This window comes from Rhineura floridana, chromosome 5 (assembly GCF_030035675.1).
Source record: "Rhineura floridana isolate rRhiFlo1 chromosome 5, rRhiFlo1.hap2, whole genome shotgun sequence".
NCBI classification, from domain to species: Eukaryota; Metazoa; Chordata; class Lepidosauria; order Squamata; family Rhineuridae; genus Rhineura; species Rhineura floridana.
In genome coordinates this window covers 182,612,902-182,629,127 of record NC_084484.1, presented here as the reverse complement: position 1 = coordinate 182,629,127, position 16,226 = coordinate 182,612,902, and the positions used below count along the sequence as shown (strand labels likewise).

At 47.3% G+C, this 16,226-nt stretch overlaps 1 protein-coding gene across 3 annotated transcripts in view; it reads right to left on the bottom strand.

Annotated features, from left to right (window-relative positions):
- Positions 1–9,033: 9,033 nt before the first annotated feature.
- Positions 9,034–16,226, bottom strand: part of P2RY6 (pyrimidinergic receptor P2Y6) — a 77,479-nt gene continuing 70,286 nt past the window's right edge. For all 3 annotated transcript variants that reach the window (XM_061629068.1, XM_061629069.1, XM_061629070.1), the window contains exon 2: positions 9,034–15,584. In XM_061629068.1, coding sequence (XP_061485052.1) covers positions 14,547–15,518 — 972 coding nt within the window. In that variant the 5' untranslated portion in view covers positions 15,519–15,584 and the 3' untranslated portion in view covers positions 9,034–14,546. The remainder of the gene's footprint in view (positions 15,585–16,226) is intronic.

The window sequence follows — 16,226 nt, the reverse complement described above, 5'->3', positions numbered from 1 at the left end:
AGTGCAGATGCATATATACACTTTCCTATTCTCTGGAAAAACTCCACCTGTTGATTCATGCCCATTACATGACTATTTTAAAAAAACGTAAAAGCACCTTTTCACATTAAAAAAATATGTGGCAACACTTTTGCACCCATGGGAGAAGTGTGTTGAAGGCAGACAAAACAGTTCCGCGGTGGCTGCGTGAGTTTGCAGTTGCTTCAGCCCCTCTGTCTCTGCAGAGCGGGTGGGAGAATAGCCTGTGGCCTTTGCTCTCCCTGCTTGTCAACCCTCAGACATACGAAGATATGGGCTATATCCGCACCATACAAGTAAAGCACTGTTACACCACTTTAACTGTCATGGCTTCCCCCAAAGAATCCTGGGAACTATAGTCTGTGAAGTGCTCAGAGTTGTTAGGAGACCCTTACGACCCCTCACAGAGCTACAATTGTCATTGTGGACCCTTTTCCCAGGGAACCAGCTCAAGATTCCATCCTTGCTGCTCCCATATGCCTAGGACTTGCCTCTGAGAACACTTGCATGATGCTGTTACCTTTCTTACTTAATATCCCTTCTCAAAACTCACTTTTTCGTTTAAGCCTTTCACTTAGGCACCATTCTCCGCTGGCAGCCTCCCCCAACCTGGCCCCTCCAGATGTCAACGTGGGAGCTGCAGTCCAAAATATCTGGAGGCACCCAGGGTGGTGAAGGCTGCCCTACTGAATTCCGTCTTCCTCCCCTTTCCCTGTTGCTTTCCCTGTATCAAATTTTGGATTGTCAGCAGAGATCTACCCTTTCTAAAGCACCGTGTGCACTGATGACACCACATAAATAAGCATGCACCCTGCAAATCACACCCCTGCAGGGGGTTCGTTTTAGGGAAATGTGCACAGATATACAACACCCCCTCCAAGACAGATCATGCCCAGCAAGGTCTTGGGAATGTATTCCAGAAGAATTGCCTTCCACCCCCACCGCCTTTCGAGAAAAGGCTGTAGCTCACTGGCAGAGCACTTGCCTTGCACGCACAAGGTCCCAAGTTCAGTCCTTGCCATCTCCAGGTAGGGCAGGAAATGTCCCAGCCCAAAATTCTGGAGAGCCACTGCTAGTGTGGACGATACCGAGCTGGTTGGACCAATGGTCTAGCCCAGTATGTGGGAGCCCCTATGTCCCCATGTTCCCCTTGATAGGGTTCCTGTGCATGGCAGGCAGATACATGGCAGGCAAAGCTTTTCTCAGCATGGAGGTGGTGCAGTGATGGGGAAAGTGCCACCAGTTAAATTTCTGCCTATCACGCAGCTGTTAAAGGCATACAAATTGACAGGGAAAAGGCGTGCCAACCTGTAACCCAAAGCTCTTTGTTGAGTTTTCTAGAAAGGAAATGTGCCTGGTCTACATTAACCAGCAATGACTCTCCAGAGGTTTAGGGGGTGGGGACTTTTGCATCTTCTGCTAGCTAATCCTTAAACTGGACACGCCTGGCATTGAACCTGGGATCTTCTTCATGCAGAGCAGATGCATTGCTACTTAGCTGTAGTCTCATCCTTGTTTAGATTCACTGACTTGCCCCATTTTCACTTTTTATTTATTTATTTATTTATTTAATTAATTAAATTTATATACCACCCCATAGCCGAAGCTCTCTGGGCGGTTCACAACAGTCATACATCAAATACAATAAACATCATCTCATTGATAAGAGAACAGCAACTAATGCACACTATGTAACGTAATGTCAATGTACTGCCTTCAAGTCGATTCTGACTTACAGCGACTCTATGAAAAGGGTTTTCATGAGGCTGAGAGGCAGTGACTGGCTCAAGGTCACCCAGTGAGCTTCATCCTACACACCTAATTTGGGAGTCGGTATACTGCATTAATGATTCCCCCCCCCCCCCAAGAATCTTGGGAAATGTAGTATGGGTGAAGGTGCTGAGAATTCCATCCCTAGTAATAGCCTCATTCATACTGCCGTAGCCAGCATACTGTTGGAAGAGGGAATGGCAATTAAACCACTTTGGCAGTGCTGGTATGCCCCAGGAGCTGATGAAGCTGAAGTTATGGCCCCTGGTGAATTTCAGAGCCCAGCTCCCATCCTGGGCTTTCCCTGCACATAAGACTCGGGAAACGTGTGCTCCACAGGCTACTACTTTGCTCCTCTCTCTCACACACACACAAGATCCAGGAACTTCACGGGCGTTGTGATTTAGTTACAGTTTAACCAGCAAATGCCACCAGCAGAGAAAATCCATTAAAATCAGAGGAGGTGGGGAACAGAACCTCTCTTTGCTTTTAATCAGTTACTCATTGACAGCCTGAGCTGCGCAGGGGGTCTTAGGGAGGTCTCTCGAGTGGCAGGCAACAGTCTTTGGCGTTCATAGAATGCCTTGGTAGCCCATTCCTGAAAATGCTTTGCAGGGGATCCACTGGAACCACACGGAAGTGATATCCAGTCCAAAATACCATTCCGTCCCCCTTTTCCTTGAAGAAGGTGTGACTTACCTCAGTCAACATTTACTGAGATAATTTTCACACTTGATTCGAAGGGTTTAACTCCTACAGGGGTAACTAACATTATTGGATGTTATTCTTGTAAAGGCCTTACCATGGGTTGTTATAATAGAATCACAGAATTGGAAGGAGCCTGCAAGGCCATCAAGTCCAACCTCTTGTTCAATGCAGGAATCCAAATCAAAGCATACCCGACGGGCAGCTGTCCAGTTGCCTCTTGAAGGCCTCCAGTGTTGGAGACAGGGCCGGCTCCAGGCATTCCGGGACCCTTGGGCACCAGCCTGCCCTGGGCCCCTCTGCTCCCCTTCCGCAATCCGTGGCAGGAGACGTGGATCGCAGCACAGGAGCTTCCGAGCCGCCTGCCATCCCCCTGCTTCACCTACCTTTCTCTGCTGTTTTTTGCAGCTGTGCGCACTGCACGCGCAGGGTTGCCATCAATCAAGATGACGGCTGAGGTTTCCATAAGGGGCTGAAGCCTCTGCCGCCATCTTGGTTGATGGCACGCACACACGGCCATTGCTGCCATCAACCAAGACGGCAGAGGCTTCAGCCCCTTACGGGAACCTCGGCCGCCATCTTGATTGATGGCAACCCTGCGCACACTGCAAAAAACAGCAGAGAGAAAGGTAGGTGAAGCAGTGGGATGGCAGGCGGCTCAGAAGCTCCTCCTGTCCTGCGATCTGTGGCTCCTGCTCCAGGGGTCCTCAGGCCAGTGCCCCACCTGGCCACCCTTTAGAACAGGCCCTGGTTGGAGAGCCCACCACCTCTTTAGGTCATTGGTTCCATTGACATACCGCTCTAACAGTTAAGATGTTTTTCCTGATGTTCAGTCGAAATCTGGCTTCCTGCAACTTGAGCCCATTATTGTTGTTGCTAGGCAACCACCTCAGAGGTCACCAACGCTTTGGTCAGGGCCTTGTGGGGTCTGGCCTGCAGTCAGTCAGAAGGCTTTGCCAACCCTGCTGCCTTCTCCAACTCCCATCAGCCCCAGCCACTGCTGGCTGGGGCTGATGGGAGCTGTAGTCCAAAACATCTGGAGACTACCCAGTTGGCAAAGGCGGATCTGGATCCAGAAGGAGCAGTCTGGGGAGGGGGCAAAAGTGTTTGTTGCTCAGACTAGCAAACCAAACCTTAGGCAACAAGGCTGGCTTCCCAGATCACCAGGTCGGGTTGGGCAAATGGATTGCAGTACCCCTCACCAGCCATTATCTGGGTGGCGCTGCAGAGCATAGCAGAGATCTGACCCCCCCCCATCTGCCAGTCAGCTGGAGTGCAGGAGCCCAAGGGGTCAACCTGGAATGTTGGTGTGCCAAACACACTTGCCTCATTTTTATATCTCCTTTATATGCAGATGCCAAAACCAAATGATACCACTCTGTAATGTTCGGGCAATCTAAAATATTTGGCTCCCATGTTTCAGGCTTGTTCTTGTTACCTGAAAAATTTAGACCTTTTAATATGATTGTTTCAACAGTTATAAGAATGCTGTTAAGTGGGATATTTAATGCTGATTTCCTGGCCTGTTTTAAAGCTTATGTTTCTTTTAGTATTTTAAATGAGTTTAATAATATTGTAAAGGTCTGTGGCCAATGTACAATATTGATCTAGGTTTCAGTCTCTGAGAAAGCCAGAAATGGTCACACAGCTAGTGTTACTGCTACAAAATAAAAAAAGTTATGCTCATTGGCAAAGGGAGCAAGGCCCTGCTGCTAGAATCTGTGGTTTATTTTATTTAAGTATTTTTACCCCACTTTTCCAAGCAAAACAGCTGGTATAGCACAGCGGAGAGGAGAGCCTGGCTGGGAGTCCAGAGTCTGTGAGTTCAAATCCCTGCTCGGGTCTCCTGGGTGTCAAGGGCCAACTAAAAATCACCTCACAGAGAGTGGCTCAGGGGTGACGTGCCCTGCCACCTGTGCAGCCGGGGGCAAGCTGCACAGTCCCAAGGAGCCCAGTTGCCCCCCAGCTGGCAGTTGCAGACAAGGAAGGGGCTGGCTTGTGTAGCTGTGGCAAGCTGAGCAGGCCCTAGCCAGCTGGGGAGGACTAGCCTCAGAAGGAGGCAATGGGAAACCCCCTCTGAATACCGCTTACCATGAAATCCCTATTCATAGGGTCACCATAAGTCGGGATCGACTTGAAGGCAGTCCATTTCCATTTTACTGGAAAGAAACTCACCTGGTGGGAGTATCAAATTGGTCCACAATTATCATAAAATCATCATCTGCCGTGTAAAAGTGCACATATGAGTCATTGTACTTATTTGAAGTGGAACGCAGAATCATAGAATAGTAGAGTTGGAAGGGGCCTATAAGGCCATCAAGTCCAACCCCCTGCTCAATGCAGGAATCCAAATCAAAGTATTCCCGACAGATGGCTGTCCAGCTGCCTCTTGAAGGCCTCCAGTGTCAGAGAGCCCACTACCTCTCTAGGTAATTGGTTCCATTGTCGTATGGCTCTAACAGTTAGAAAGTTTTTTCCTGATGTCCAGTTGAAATCTGGCTTCCTGCAACTTGAGCCCATTATTCCGTGTCCTGCACTCTTGGATGATCAAGAAGAGATCCTGGTCCTCCTCCATGTGACAACCTTTCATGTACTTGAAGAGTGCTATCATATCTCCCCTCAGTCTTTTCTTCAGGCTAAACACGCCCAGTTCTTTCAGTCTCTCCTCATAGGGCTTGGTTTCTAGTACCACTTACCATGAAATCCCTATTCATAGGGAAGCCATAAGTGAGGACTGACTTGAAGGCAGGCTATTTCCATTTCCATTCCAAGCAAATAGTTTTCTGTATTCAACCCCTGGCTGCCCCCCCCCCCCGGCAAGGAGAACAATAAAGTAAACTGGGGCCAGGTGGTGTTTGGGGAGTACAATCCAAGAAGGGCTGGAGCTCAGTGGTAGAGTCCCTGCCTTGCTTGCAGAAGGTCCTAGGTTCAATCCCAGGGACCTAGAGGTAGTGTCCTGCCTGAAATCCTGAACAGCCACTGCCACTCAGTATAGACAGTATAGAGCAGCTTCCTGTTCCAAAGAACAAAATGGGACACTAAAAGGTCAGTCTCTTCTTAAAAGTGGACCTCTGAAAAGCACTCCTCACAACAGCCCTGTGAGGTAGGTTAGGCTGAGAGATTGGTGAAGAGTCCAAGAATACCTGGATAGCTAAGTTATTTCTTTGAACCTGGGTTTCCCATATCCAAATCCCCAATCTTTAGCTGCTCCAGCACACTGATCTCATCCTCGTTTGACCCCAAACTGCCTTCATTAGGGTGACATACTGTGGTCACCCCAGAGGATCAAACTGACCCACTCCATAAGCTATTGGTTTTATGTTAAATGGATTCTAAACCTGTTTGCTTGAACATGTGTGTACATAGCAAAGCTAGAAAAGGCAACAACATAATGCCATTTTATTTAGAGAGGACAGTAGGAAGTTGCACAAACACTGTGCACAAAGAGCTTTCAAAGACACTCACAAATCCTTAACCCACAGCAACAAACTTCAAGGACGTAGTAAGGGAAAACTTCAAGTAGGATATCTAGTTGTTTATATAGACGAAACTTGAAATGAAAGGGAGGATATTGGGAATGTCTTGCCACAGAAGGCACACAGCATTTTGGGGAACTCATATTCTCATATTTGCCTACATGTTCATGCAGTCTGGTTGCAAAATAAGGTATTCCTCCCTCTAAAAGCAGGCAGTGAGGTATCAGCATGGTCAGGGCAGCCCCTACATCTTCAGATTTTTATTTTTATATTACACATACGCTGAGCCCAATGAGGAATGAGCATGCTCGATAGCTACAGAAATGTTGTGTATGAGCAGGAAAAAGAAAATGGAAAACTGAGGGGTGGGTGGATGATGCAATGCCCTGCTTGAGTCATTTACGTGCTTATAGAAGAATATGGAACTTCAGGCCCAGGGTCAGAATGCAGACTCCGGGCCTCTCTGTCGGCTCTTGGGACTCTCCCCAGGCAGGGGATGAAATCCTCCCAGTTTCTCATTTTTCTAATCTTAAATTTTCCCAGGCATTTTAGTATGTGTAAAAATGTTTATGTTTTTAAGTTTATATTTTAAGCTTTTAAAAAACTGTTTTAAATATGTGTTTCATTGTATTTTATGCTGGTTGTTGTGAACCGCCCAGGGAGCTTCGGCTATGGGCGGTATATAAATTTAATAAAATGAAATGAAAATGAAAAATAAATGCAGTTCTCCACATTTCTGCAGCAATTTCTGATTTTTTTTAAAAAAAATCCTCATCAAAATTCTTCAGCATATTAGCGTGAATTTCTCCTTATACATTTTTATGCAGTTTTGAATAAAGTAGACATTTTTGCAAGCAATTTATCCTAATATATGCATTTTTGTAAACATTGGTTGGAGAACTGCAGGGCAAAATTTGGGTAAGGGGGAATTCTGAAGGACGTCTGTGTTTCGGTTCTCATATTGTTTCGGAAAGTGCAGATTTTATCAATTCAGCTTTTATTGCAAACTGAATAGAACTTCTCGCCCAACCCTACCCCAGGCCACAACCACCACCATCCTTGCTTTGCCCTCTCTTTGGGTGTTTTCGCTCTGACAGAATGTGCCCTTGATCTCTGACAATTCTTCTTGCTTGCTGGGGAGAGGGATGGTCTGTGTGTGTGTAGAAGCAAGTCTATGGTAAAAAGGAGAAATTAACATCTGTTGCTCCACCCACTTTTGCTTCTGGCTCTGCCCACCACTGGGCATGTGCCACCCGGAAGGTTCTATAGAAGAGAAACTCAGCAGTGGCGGTTGGTGGCTCCATGTCAGTGGAATCTGGTCCAAGTTTTAGTCCAAACTTTCAAGGGGTTCTCCAAGGTGTTCTTTGAAAGTTTGGACTAAAACCTGGAGTGGATTCCACTGTCTCACTGACATGGAGCCACCAGCCACCATCGGCCATCAGGCTGAAAAAGGTTCCTCACAACTGGATTATAGCATCCTGGGGGAAGACCATGGCTTGCTGGGTGGAACTCTGAACAGAAGCACTTCTGCTTGGAGGTGTGGAGGATACACTGCAACATTTTGTTGCAGGTCACATTTGTTTCACCTAATTTGGTATATTTGTACAGAAATGAGATAGTAGTTGAAGGCAAGGAGGTGGGTGGGAGAATACATATAGATGGATTGACTCAGGAGTTGAGTAGGTTGGAGTCTGAAAGTAGTTCTACTCATGGGGCTGCCCTGAGTCAGCCACCTGGTGCTGCCGGACTTGGAAAACTGACGTTGGTTTGTGAAGGAGAAACAATCCCATTAGTCCTGGCTGAACCATGCAGATGTTCTCCTGGCTCAGGTGAAGCCAGAGGGCAAAAGACCCTATCAATAAATGAGACAGGATCAATGGGGCAATGCAAATAGATTAGAGGTTGGGAACCTCAGATCTGCTCCCCCCACAAGGCCTCTCTTACAGGCCATCAGGGCTTTCCTGAGATCACGCTCCTCACTGGCCCTGATGAGCACCCTCCTTGAATGCTTTTGCCTGGCTGAAATGTGTCCCTGCACTCTGATAACGGCTCTTGCATGCCTGGGTGGAGAGATCTGTGTTCAGAAATCTCTGGCTTTTGCTTGGCTGGGGTGTACGCAGCCTCCTAAACAAAGGAAACAATCACGTTCATTGCTCTATCCGCTTCTGCCTCTGGCTCTGCCCACCTGTGGCATGCGGCCCCCACAATGTTGCCATGAGGGAATGTGGCCCTCAGGCTGAAGAAGGCTCCCTACCCCAAAATGGATCTATATCCGTGTAAACAATGAGAGAGAACAAGAAACCAAATATACGGAGAGGCATTTAAATCGGGAGTTCTGCACTGCCAAATACATAAGAAATGGGAAACAAAGAATCTCAAAAAGGGTTAGGTTTGCACGGACCTCAGATGGCTCAGACCTGAGTTTTTGCATGATCAATATATCCTCCTCCCCAAGACCAACAAGGGAGGATTAGGCAATCTCCCTTTGCTGGCCAGAACAACATTAGCAGCTAAAAGCAAAACTGAAGAAAAATGCTCTGTGCAATTGCAAGAGGACAAGAGCTTCAGGAGAACCAGTTTAAAAGTTAAATGAAAGATGTGAAGCATTTGATCTCAGAGTTGCTATGTCACATCCACACCACACATTTAAAGCACATGGCTTCCTCCAAAGAATCCTGGGAACTGTAATTTGTTAAAGGATGCTGGGAATTATAGCTCTGAGAAGGGTGAACTACAAATCACTTGCGGAAGAAGCCACAACTGTTTAAGTGGTGTGTAGGGTTGCCAGGTTCTTGGCCTGAGACTGATCCTGTATCTTTAGGAGAAGAGAAAGTCAGCCAAGTGCAGGTGTTCTTGCAACCCTGTAATGGGAAAAACCACAAGGTGGAATTCTCCCTTCCCCCCCCCAACTTTTAAAGATCCTCTTGGAGGCCGGGCCTGGCAACCAAGAGGTCTTCTGTATCTTTAAAAGTTGTGCAGGGGGAAGGGAGAATTCCACCTTGTGGTTCTTCCCATTACACTGTTGCAAGAACATCTGCACTTGGCTGACTTTCTCTTCTCCTAAAGATACAGGATCAGTCTCAGGCCATGAACCTGGCAACCCTAGTGGTGTGAATGTGTTTTAAATGCATGGTGCGGAGGTGACCTATTCGCAGATAGCAAATATCCCACTCACCTCTGGCAATGACAGTGAACCTGTAGGGGACAAGCCCTCAGCTCCAACCTGGATGGGCCCAGGGACTCATCCTGGTTATGCTCAGCTTCTAAAATTTGTGGACTCCTGGCTAAAACTGCCCATCAGGAAATGCCTTCCACAACACTCCCCAGGGTATTTAAAAGAGAGAAAAGACCCCCATAGGTGAAAGGGTCCAGCATAACAAAATCCAAAATGCTAGTACAGATGAACAGTGTTAATGAAACTAATTCAGCAGCAGAGATTGATACACATTCTGAGGGAGCTAAATTCTAAGGCAGCATATAAATGGCTGAGAACAGAAGTGGCAATTGTCCCAATATAACAGCACTGGGAAACCTGCGACTCTCTGGATGCTTTTGGACTCCAACTCCCATCAGCCTCAGCCAGTGGTGAGGACTCATGGGAGTTGTAGTCCAGCCACATCTGGAGGGCTAAAAGCTCTCCATCCTCCCAATACAGCCGCACTGCCATTTCAAGAAGCATCGCAGAAACAATCAGACAGGATTAACGTTACCAGACAAGTAAGGGAACCTTTGTGAAAGGCCCAAAGCGCAGGGAAGTAGATATTTGCTTTGCATGCAGAAGGTCCCAGGTTCAAACCCCAGCAGCATCTCCAGGTAGGGCTGGGAGAGACTCCTGCCTGAAACCCTGAAGAGCTGCTGCCAGTCAGTGTGGGCTATACTGAACTAGATGGACCATTCAGCATAAAGCAGCTTCCTACATCCCTAGGTGTTGACCTGCTGGTGATGAAATGGCAGTCAATGATGCTCCACTTGCAGCAAAATTTCCTCCTGATCTAGTGATCTCTCTTGCTGCTGTCACCAGAGTGACCTTCATCAGATCCTAGTGCTGGTTCCAGCAGCCTTGGGGAACCTCCGGCCTTTGAGCCAAAGTAGGCCCAGCAGATCTCCCCGTTTGGCTCACAAGGCCATTTTTGCTAATCCACGGCCACCTGCCCAAACCACACCATTTGCAGGAATGGTTTGGATTCAAACTGTATCTGCAAAGGTTTTTCTGCTCCATTTCTAGGTGCAGGATGAATGCAAACCTCACTTTGAAATGGACTTCAAAGAGGTCCTTCGACAGTGCACTGTCAGCTGATTGGCACTGACAGTGCACCTTCAAAGCTACTTCCTCTCAGCTGATGGGCACTGAGAGCGAGCTCATTTGAAGTTGTGATCTGATCTGATATCATCATAATGTCAGGTGACTGACAAGTGGGCAGTCCCACACAATTGCCAAAGTTGGCCTATGGGGTTTGGGGGAGGTTCCCCTTCCCTGGTTTCCAGTTTTGCAATGCTAAGATTCAGATCCTTGGCAGCTCTATTCTTTCCCTGAAGGTGGACATTTTCCACGTTTTGTTCATAAGGGAAAAGGAAGCAGTAACTAATTTCATATCTAACTAATTAACTAATTTCATATAGTTTCATATCTGCCCCTTGAAGTGCTTCTGTAAAGGCTTTGACAGCAGCATATTTCTGCAGGTAAGCCTTGACAGACTGAGTTGTGATGTTCTTCGTATTAAAGGTCTAATGCTTCCCTTGATGTTTTCAGAAACACATATTAGACCTTCAAAAATTTAAATTTGGCAATCATGTCAGGAGGCTTATTAATGAGGCAAGTAAAACCTGTGTTTTTAATTTTTGGTACCTCTGTTATAAGCTTAGGAAAAAACCACAGGCGGCCAATCTTTCGAAAAGGTTTCAGGTCTCCTTCTTTTGGGATCCCCTATGAAGCAAAGTTACTACTAGAGAACATTGTTCAAGGTCATTGCTTCTACCAGGAAGACCTCTTTCTCTGTTTTCCTACTGTGCTGTTAAATATTGGGTGGAGTTGAGCACCATGCTGGCAACTTGTTCAACACCCCCAGACCAGCCCAATTGTGTAAAAAAATGTACTGCCTTCAAGTCGATCCCGACTTATGGCGACCCTGTGAATAGGGTTTTCATGAGGCTGAGAGGCAGTGACTGGCCCAAAGCCACCCAGTGAGCTTCATGGCTATGTGGGGATTCGAACCCTGGTCTCCCAGGTCGTAGTTCAACATCTTAACCACTACACCACACTGGCCTCTGTCAACCAGCCCAATTAATCAGACTGAAATTGTGCCAAGAATTCAGATCTAACATCTTTCCCAAACTGCTTTCGGTTGAGCTTTCTTCTACTTTGCTTACTACATTTTTATCCTGCCTTTCCTGGTATGCACTCAGAATAGTGCACATAGTTCTCCCCACTCTCACTGCATTCCCACAACAACCTTGTGAGGTGGGTTAGGTGGGTGAGAGGAACAATGGCCAAGGTCACCCAGTGCACTTCACTACTGAGTGGGGAATTTGAACCTGGGGCACCCCAGTTCTAGTCTAACACTGCAACCACTACACCGTCTTCCCACTCTGTTGACTTGTCAGCCTTGGGAATAACCTGGTGCTATTAGAGATGCCATACTATTTGCAGGGTGTGCCTCAGATAAAGGAGTTCCTTTTCAGGACACTAAATCGTCTTTTAACCTGCTAGGCTATTTGATGCTTTTAGTACCCTGGGTACCAGGTATAAGTATTTGCCAAAACTGGCTGAGATAAGCAGATCATGCTGGTGAACCTGAGGCGCATCCACCCAAGTATCTTCGCAACATTAACAGCACTCCTGGGTTCCCTGTTAATTTCTATGTATTCCATTTGCAAGGCTGTAACAAATCCACACTTGCCATTCAGTGCTCCGACCAATGAGTGCCAAGGCACTGGAATGACTGACAAGTAGGGATGGAAAGATTTGTCAGTTTCAGTTCTCTGTTTCTCACTTTCCTAATGTTAAATTCAGTCCTCTACATTTCTGCAGCAATCTGCAAATTTTTTTTTTTAAATCCTCATGAAAATTCTTCACCATTTTAGTGCAAATTTCTCCAAATAAACACATTTTTGTAGGCAGTTTTGACAAAGGAACACATTTTTGCAAGCAGTTTCTCATCATATAATGCATTTTGTATGTTATTTTCACTCATATACTTTCCCCTAATATATGCATTTTTATAAATATTGTTTAGTTGGCGAACTGCATCTCAAAATTCTAATACACGCAAATTTCATATTGTTTTGGAAAGTGCAAATTTGATAGATTGTGCTTGAAATGCAAACTGAATTGAAATTCTCACCCATCCCTTCTGACAAATAAAAAGTGGCATCTTTCCCTCCACTGCATGTGCCAATCAAACAGGAGAAGTGGAATGAGCAATTGGTTGCCCTAGCAACAGCAGCCTCACCCTCCAGGTGCACATGATTTTATAGGTTGACGGACAGGAGGCTTCAACTGCTTTCCTGGCTGGAAGTGTGGGTGCTGGTTTTTCCTGGGTTCAGTACAAACTGGAGAACATATAGCATTTCATTTCCCTTAGTCGAACACAAATTGGTGGGCACCTGCCATGTGTATTTTAACTTTATTAAAAAGGAAATAAATTAAATACTTGTAAGCACACTAAAGCGGTAGCCTTTAAACCTTTTCACACCTGGGATCCACCTCTAGCCTAAACATGTATTTGGAGACCTACTTCTTCACATTTTACCAAATACTTGTATGGTCCAATATATTTGCATGGTGATAGGGCTGCTGTCGTGACCCACTGCAACACTGTTGTGGATCCCAACCAAGCATTCAGAACCAGCATATTGGACCAAACACATTTAGGCATTGGCAGTTTTACTTACAACACCCATTGCCCTGCAGTGTACCTTTAGGCACCCTGACCCCAAAGTGTACACCTATGGGGCACTGGCATAAGAAGATCTCTGCAGCAAGATCAGATTCAAGCCAAAGGCCTATCTAGTCCAACGTTCTAGTCTCACAGCGGCCAATCAGATGCTCATTATGGGACACTCACAAGCAGGACCTGAGTGCAACAACACTCTCTTCACTTGTGATCCACAGCAACTGGTATTGAGAGACACACTGCTTCCAACAGTGGAGGCATGAGCAGAGTAGCCTACGTACACAAGAACTCTATGTATGTATCAGAGCACCCATGGGCATCTGGATTGGCGCACCACTGCACATTTTCCTAATGCATTTCTCTGCAACCAGAAAGACTAGGAACTTGCGTCCTTTACAGCACATAAAGGAGAATGCTGCCATTCTTAGGAAGGTCAGTTCTGCACCCCGGGTTTCAGGCTGTGTGGTGCATGTGCAGATTTGTGCACAACTTTCTCACAAGGCGTTTCCTGTTTGCTGCTCAACGGGCTTGTTAAACAGCAGCCAACGTATATTAAGTTGTAGTTGTATGTCTGTAATTCATTGCAACGTAATGAATTAAAGGGGGGTGTGAGGAGGGGAGCAGGGAGGACACGAGGACACACAGAAAGGACATTAAGCCAGCCAACATTGATCACACCTAACAGGGTCCCTTTAGGAAATGTGGTGGTGGATGGCACAACACCCTGTTTCTGAACTCATCGAAGTGAAGTGTGTTGGGGCCATGTTTCATCCAATGGCAACTCCCACAGTCTTCAGAATGGGTACCCGGTGGGTATGTGGCAGATCTGTGGTCAAAGAATCTGTTCACAGGTCATGTTTGGAACTCCCTGATTTGACAAGCGATCTGAAAGACTAGGGCCCTTTCTTCGTAGAAGGGTAATAATACTGTTTCTTGAACATGGCCTAGCTAAGCCCCAAAGGCTTTTTTTAAAAAAAAAAAGCGAGTTCCTCAACCCATCCCCAGTCCTCTAGACCCCATTTATTACATCTGAAATATCTCAGGAAAGAGATTAGCTTAGGATCTTCTCTCCTAAAGGTGCCTGTTGACAGAGCTCAGTGGTCTGCATGGAGAAAGTCCCAGGTTCAACCCCAGGCAGGTGACCCCTGCCTGAAACCCCAGAGAGCTGCTGCCAGTCAGTATAGACAGTACTGCGCTAGGTGGGCCAATGGTCTGACTTGGTACAAAGCAGTTTCCTTTGTCCCTAACGTTGTGTCAGTAGCGTTTCTTCTCACTGCCCTCTACTCGCTCTGCTTCTTGGTCATTCTTCCAACACATGAAGATCTATGAAGGAATTGTGGAGGCAGTCATGGAACGGCCATCTCCAAAACCAGGACGAGCGGTTCCTCACAGCCATGGCGCAAAGGAGAGAGGAATGTCCTGGTGTCCAGTTATTTACACAGTAACATTCGCCTGCTCGGCAAAGGAGCTAAGGCCTTCTGAGGGGGTTGGCATGGCAACCAGAGCGAGGTCTTTGGGCTCTTAGTTACGCTAGACTGATCGTTCCCTCTGGATGGGAGACGAGGTGCCTGCAGTGAGAGAGGTTGCCTAATAGGTGGCCCTTGGAGCCACACAGCTGGAGCATCACCAACCCTTCCTTGGCGCAGGAGCCTGCTTGCTTCCACACTCCACTCATGCCTGTCCCTCACGAGTCATGCTTCCATTTGGAACTGACTTTATCCAAGAGGTGCCTGGTGCTTTCCCGAAACTTGCGCTGGGTGAAGTAAAAGAGGATGGGGTCCAGAACGCTGTTCATGCTGGCAAAAGGCCTGGTGCACTTGTAGGTGATGGCGAAGGCCTGCCTGGTGAGGCAATGGACCCCTGGTATGGATCGGATGATCAGGTAGATCGTCTTGGTGAGGTGGAAGGGAAAGAAGCTGATGGCAAAGACCAGCACCACGATGATGATCATCCGGATGGCCTTGTCTTTCTTCTTGCGGACGGCCAGCCCAATCATCTCGTCCTTCTGGCAGAGGATCTTGGTCATGCAGCAGTAGCACCCCAAGATGGAGACGAAGGGGATCAAGAACCCCGTGACCGTCAAGGTGATGCCGTAAGGGAAGTAGTTGGCAGAGCGGTCTGGGGGGCTGAGGTCGTAGCAGACCGTCCGGTTCCTCTGGGTCCCGGTGGAGGCGAAGATGAAGGTGGGCAAGCACTGGGCAATGACAAGGAACCAAACGACCCCGCACACCAGCCAGGTGAACCCTTTCCCCCTCTTTTTGTGCCAGGTGGAGAGGGGGTGGCAGATCCCCAGGTAGCGCTGGATGCTGATGCAGGTGAGGAAGAGAATGCTGCCGTGCAGGTTGGTGTAGAACTGGAAGCGCACGAACCGGCACGTGAAATCGCCAAAGGGCCAGTAGTCCTTCTGGGAGTAGTTATAGATGAGGAGCGGCAGGGAACAGACATACAGTAAGTCAGCCACCGCCAGGTTCAGCATGTAGATGGTGTTGCGAGTCAGCGCCTTCCGGGACAGCCAGATCTGGACGATGACAATGAAGTTCAAGGGCAGCCCCAAGACAAAGACCACGGAGTAGACCAGAGGCAGCAGGATCTGCTTGAACTCTTCATGGTAGGTGCATGAGTCCGTCCCGCCATCAGAAGAGGTCAGGTTATCCATACCATAAACTACCAGGCTTCTGTACGCTTGGCTCAAACTCCGGATCGTCCTGGAGACAACTGGAACCTGCAGGTAAGGCAGACAGACAGCAGTTACACACAGATATCCATAGCAGTTTCAGGGGAGGCTGATCTATGAGGGCGAATGGGGCTCTGCCCCTCCAGCCAAAGTCTGCCCACAGGCAGTCCTCACCTGCCTGCCTGCCTCCTTACCCACAACCAGTGCAGGGGGTGGCCCTGGCTGTCACTTCCTCAGTGTCAGTGTTGCCTTTGCAGAACTCAACAGGGACGAGAAAGGGGGCAAACTAGAATCGGTTGGCTCTGCCTGCCTTGGCTCCCTGTCCCCGTGGGCACCAGCCACCAATGATTTATTCTTTTATTTGATAGATTTATTTCCCAAGCTTCCAGAATGGAGCACAGGGTGGCTTGAGACCATGGTAATAAAATATTATCACAATAAAACAACTCTTAAAAACTTTGCTTAAAAACAAACAATCAAGCACAACACAATGAACACAGCAACAGAACTCTCTGCAGAACTGCACCGCAAATAATTCTTCAAGGTCTCAACGCCAGGGCAAAGGTAAGTGTCCGCAACCATTCGTTAAGACGCATGTGTATGCACGCAAGCGCGCGCGCACAATTTATTTATTTGTTTATTTTATTATGAAATACTTGCAGTGGAGGCACCCTAAATATCATTTGGGGC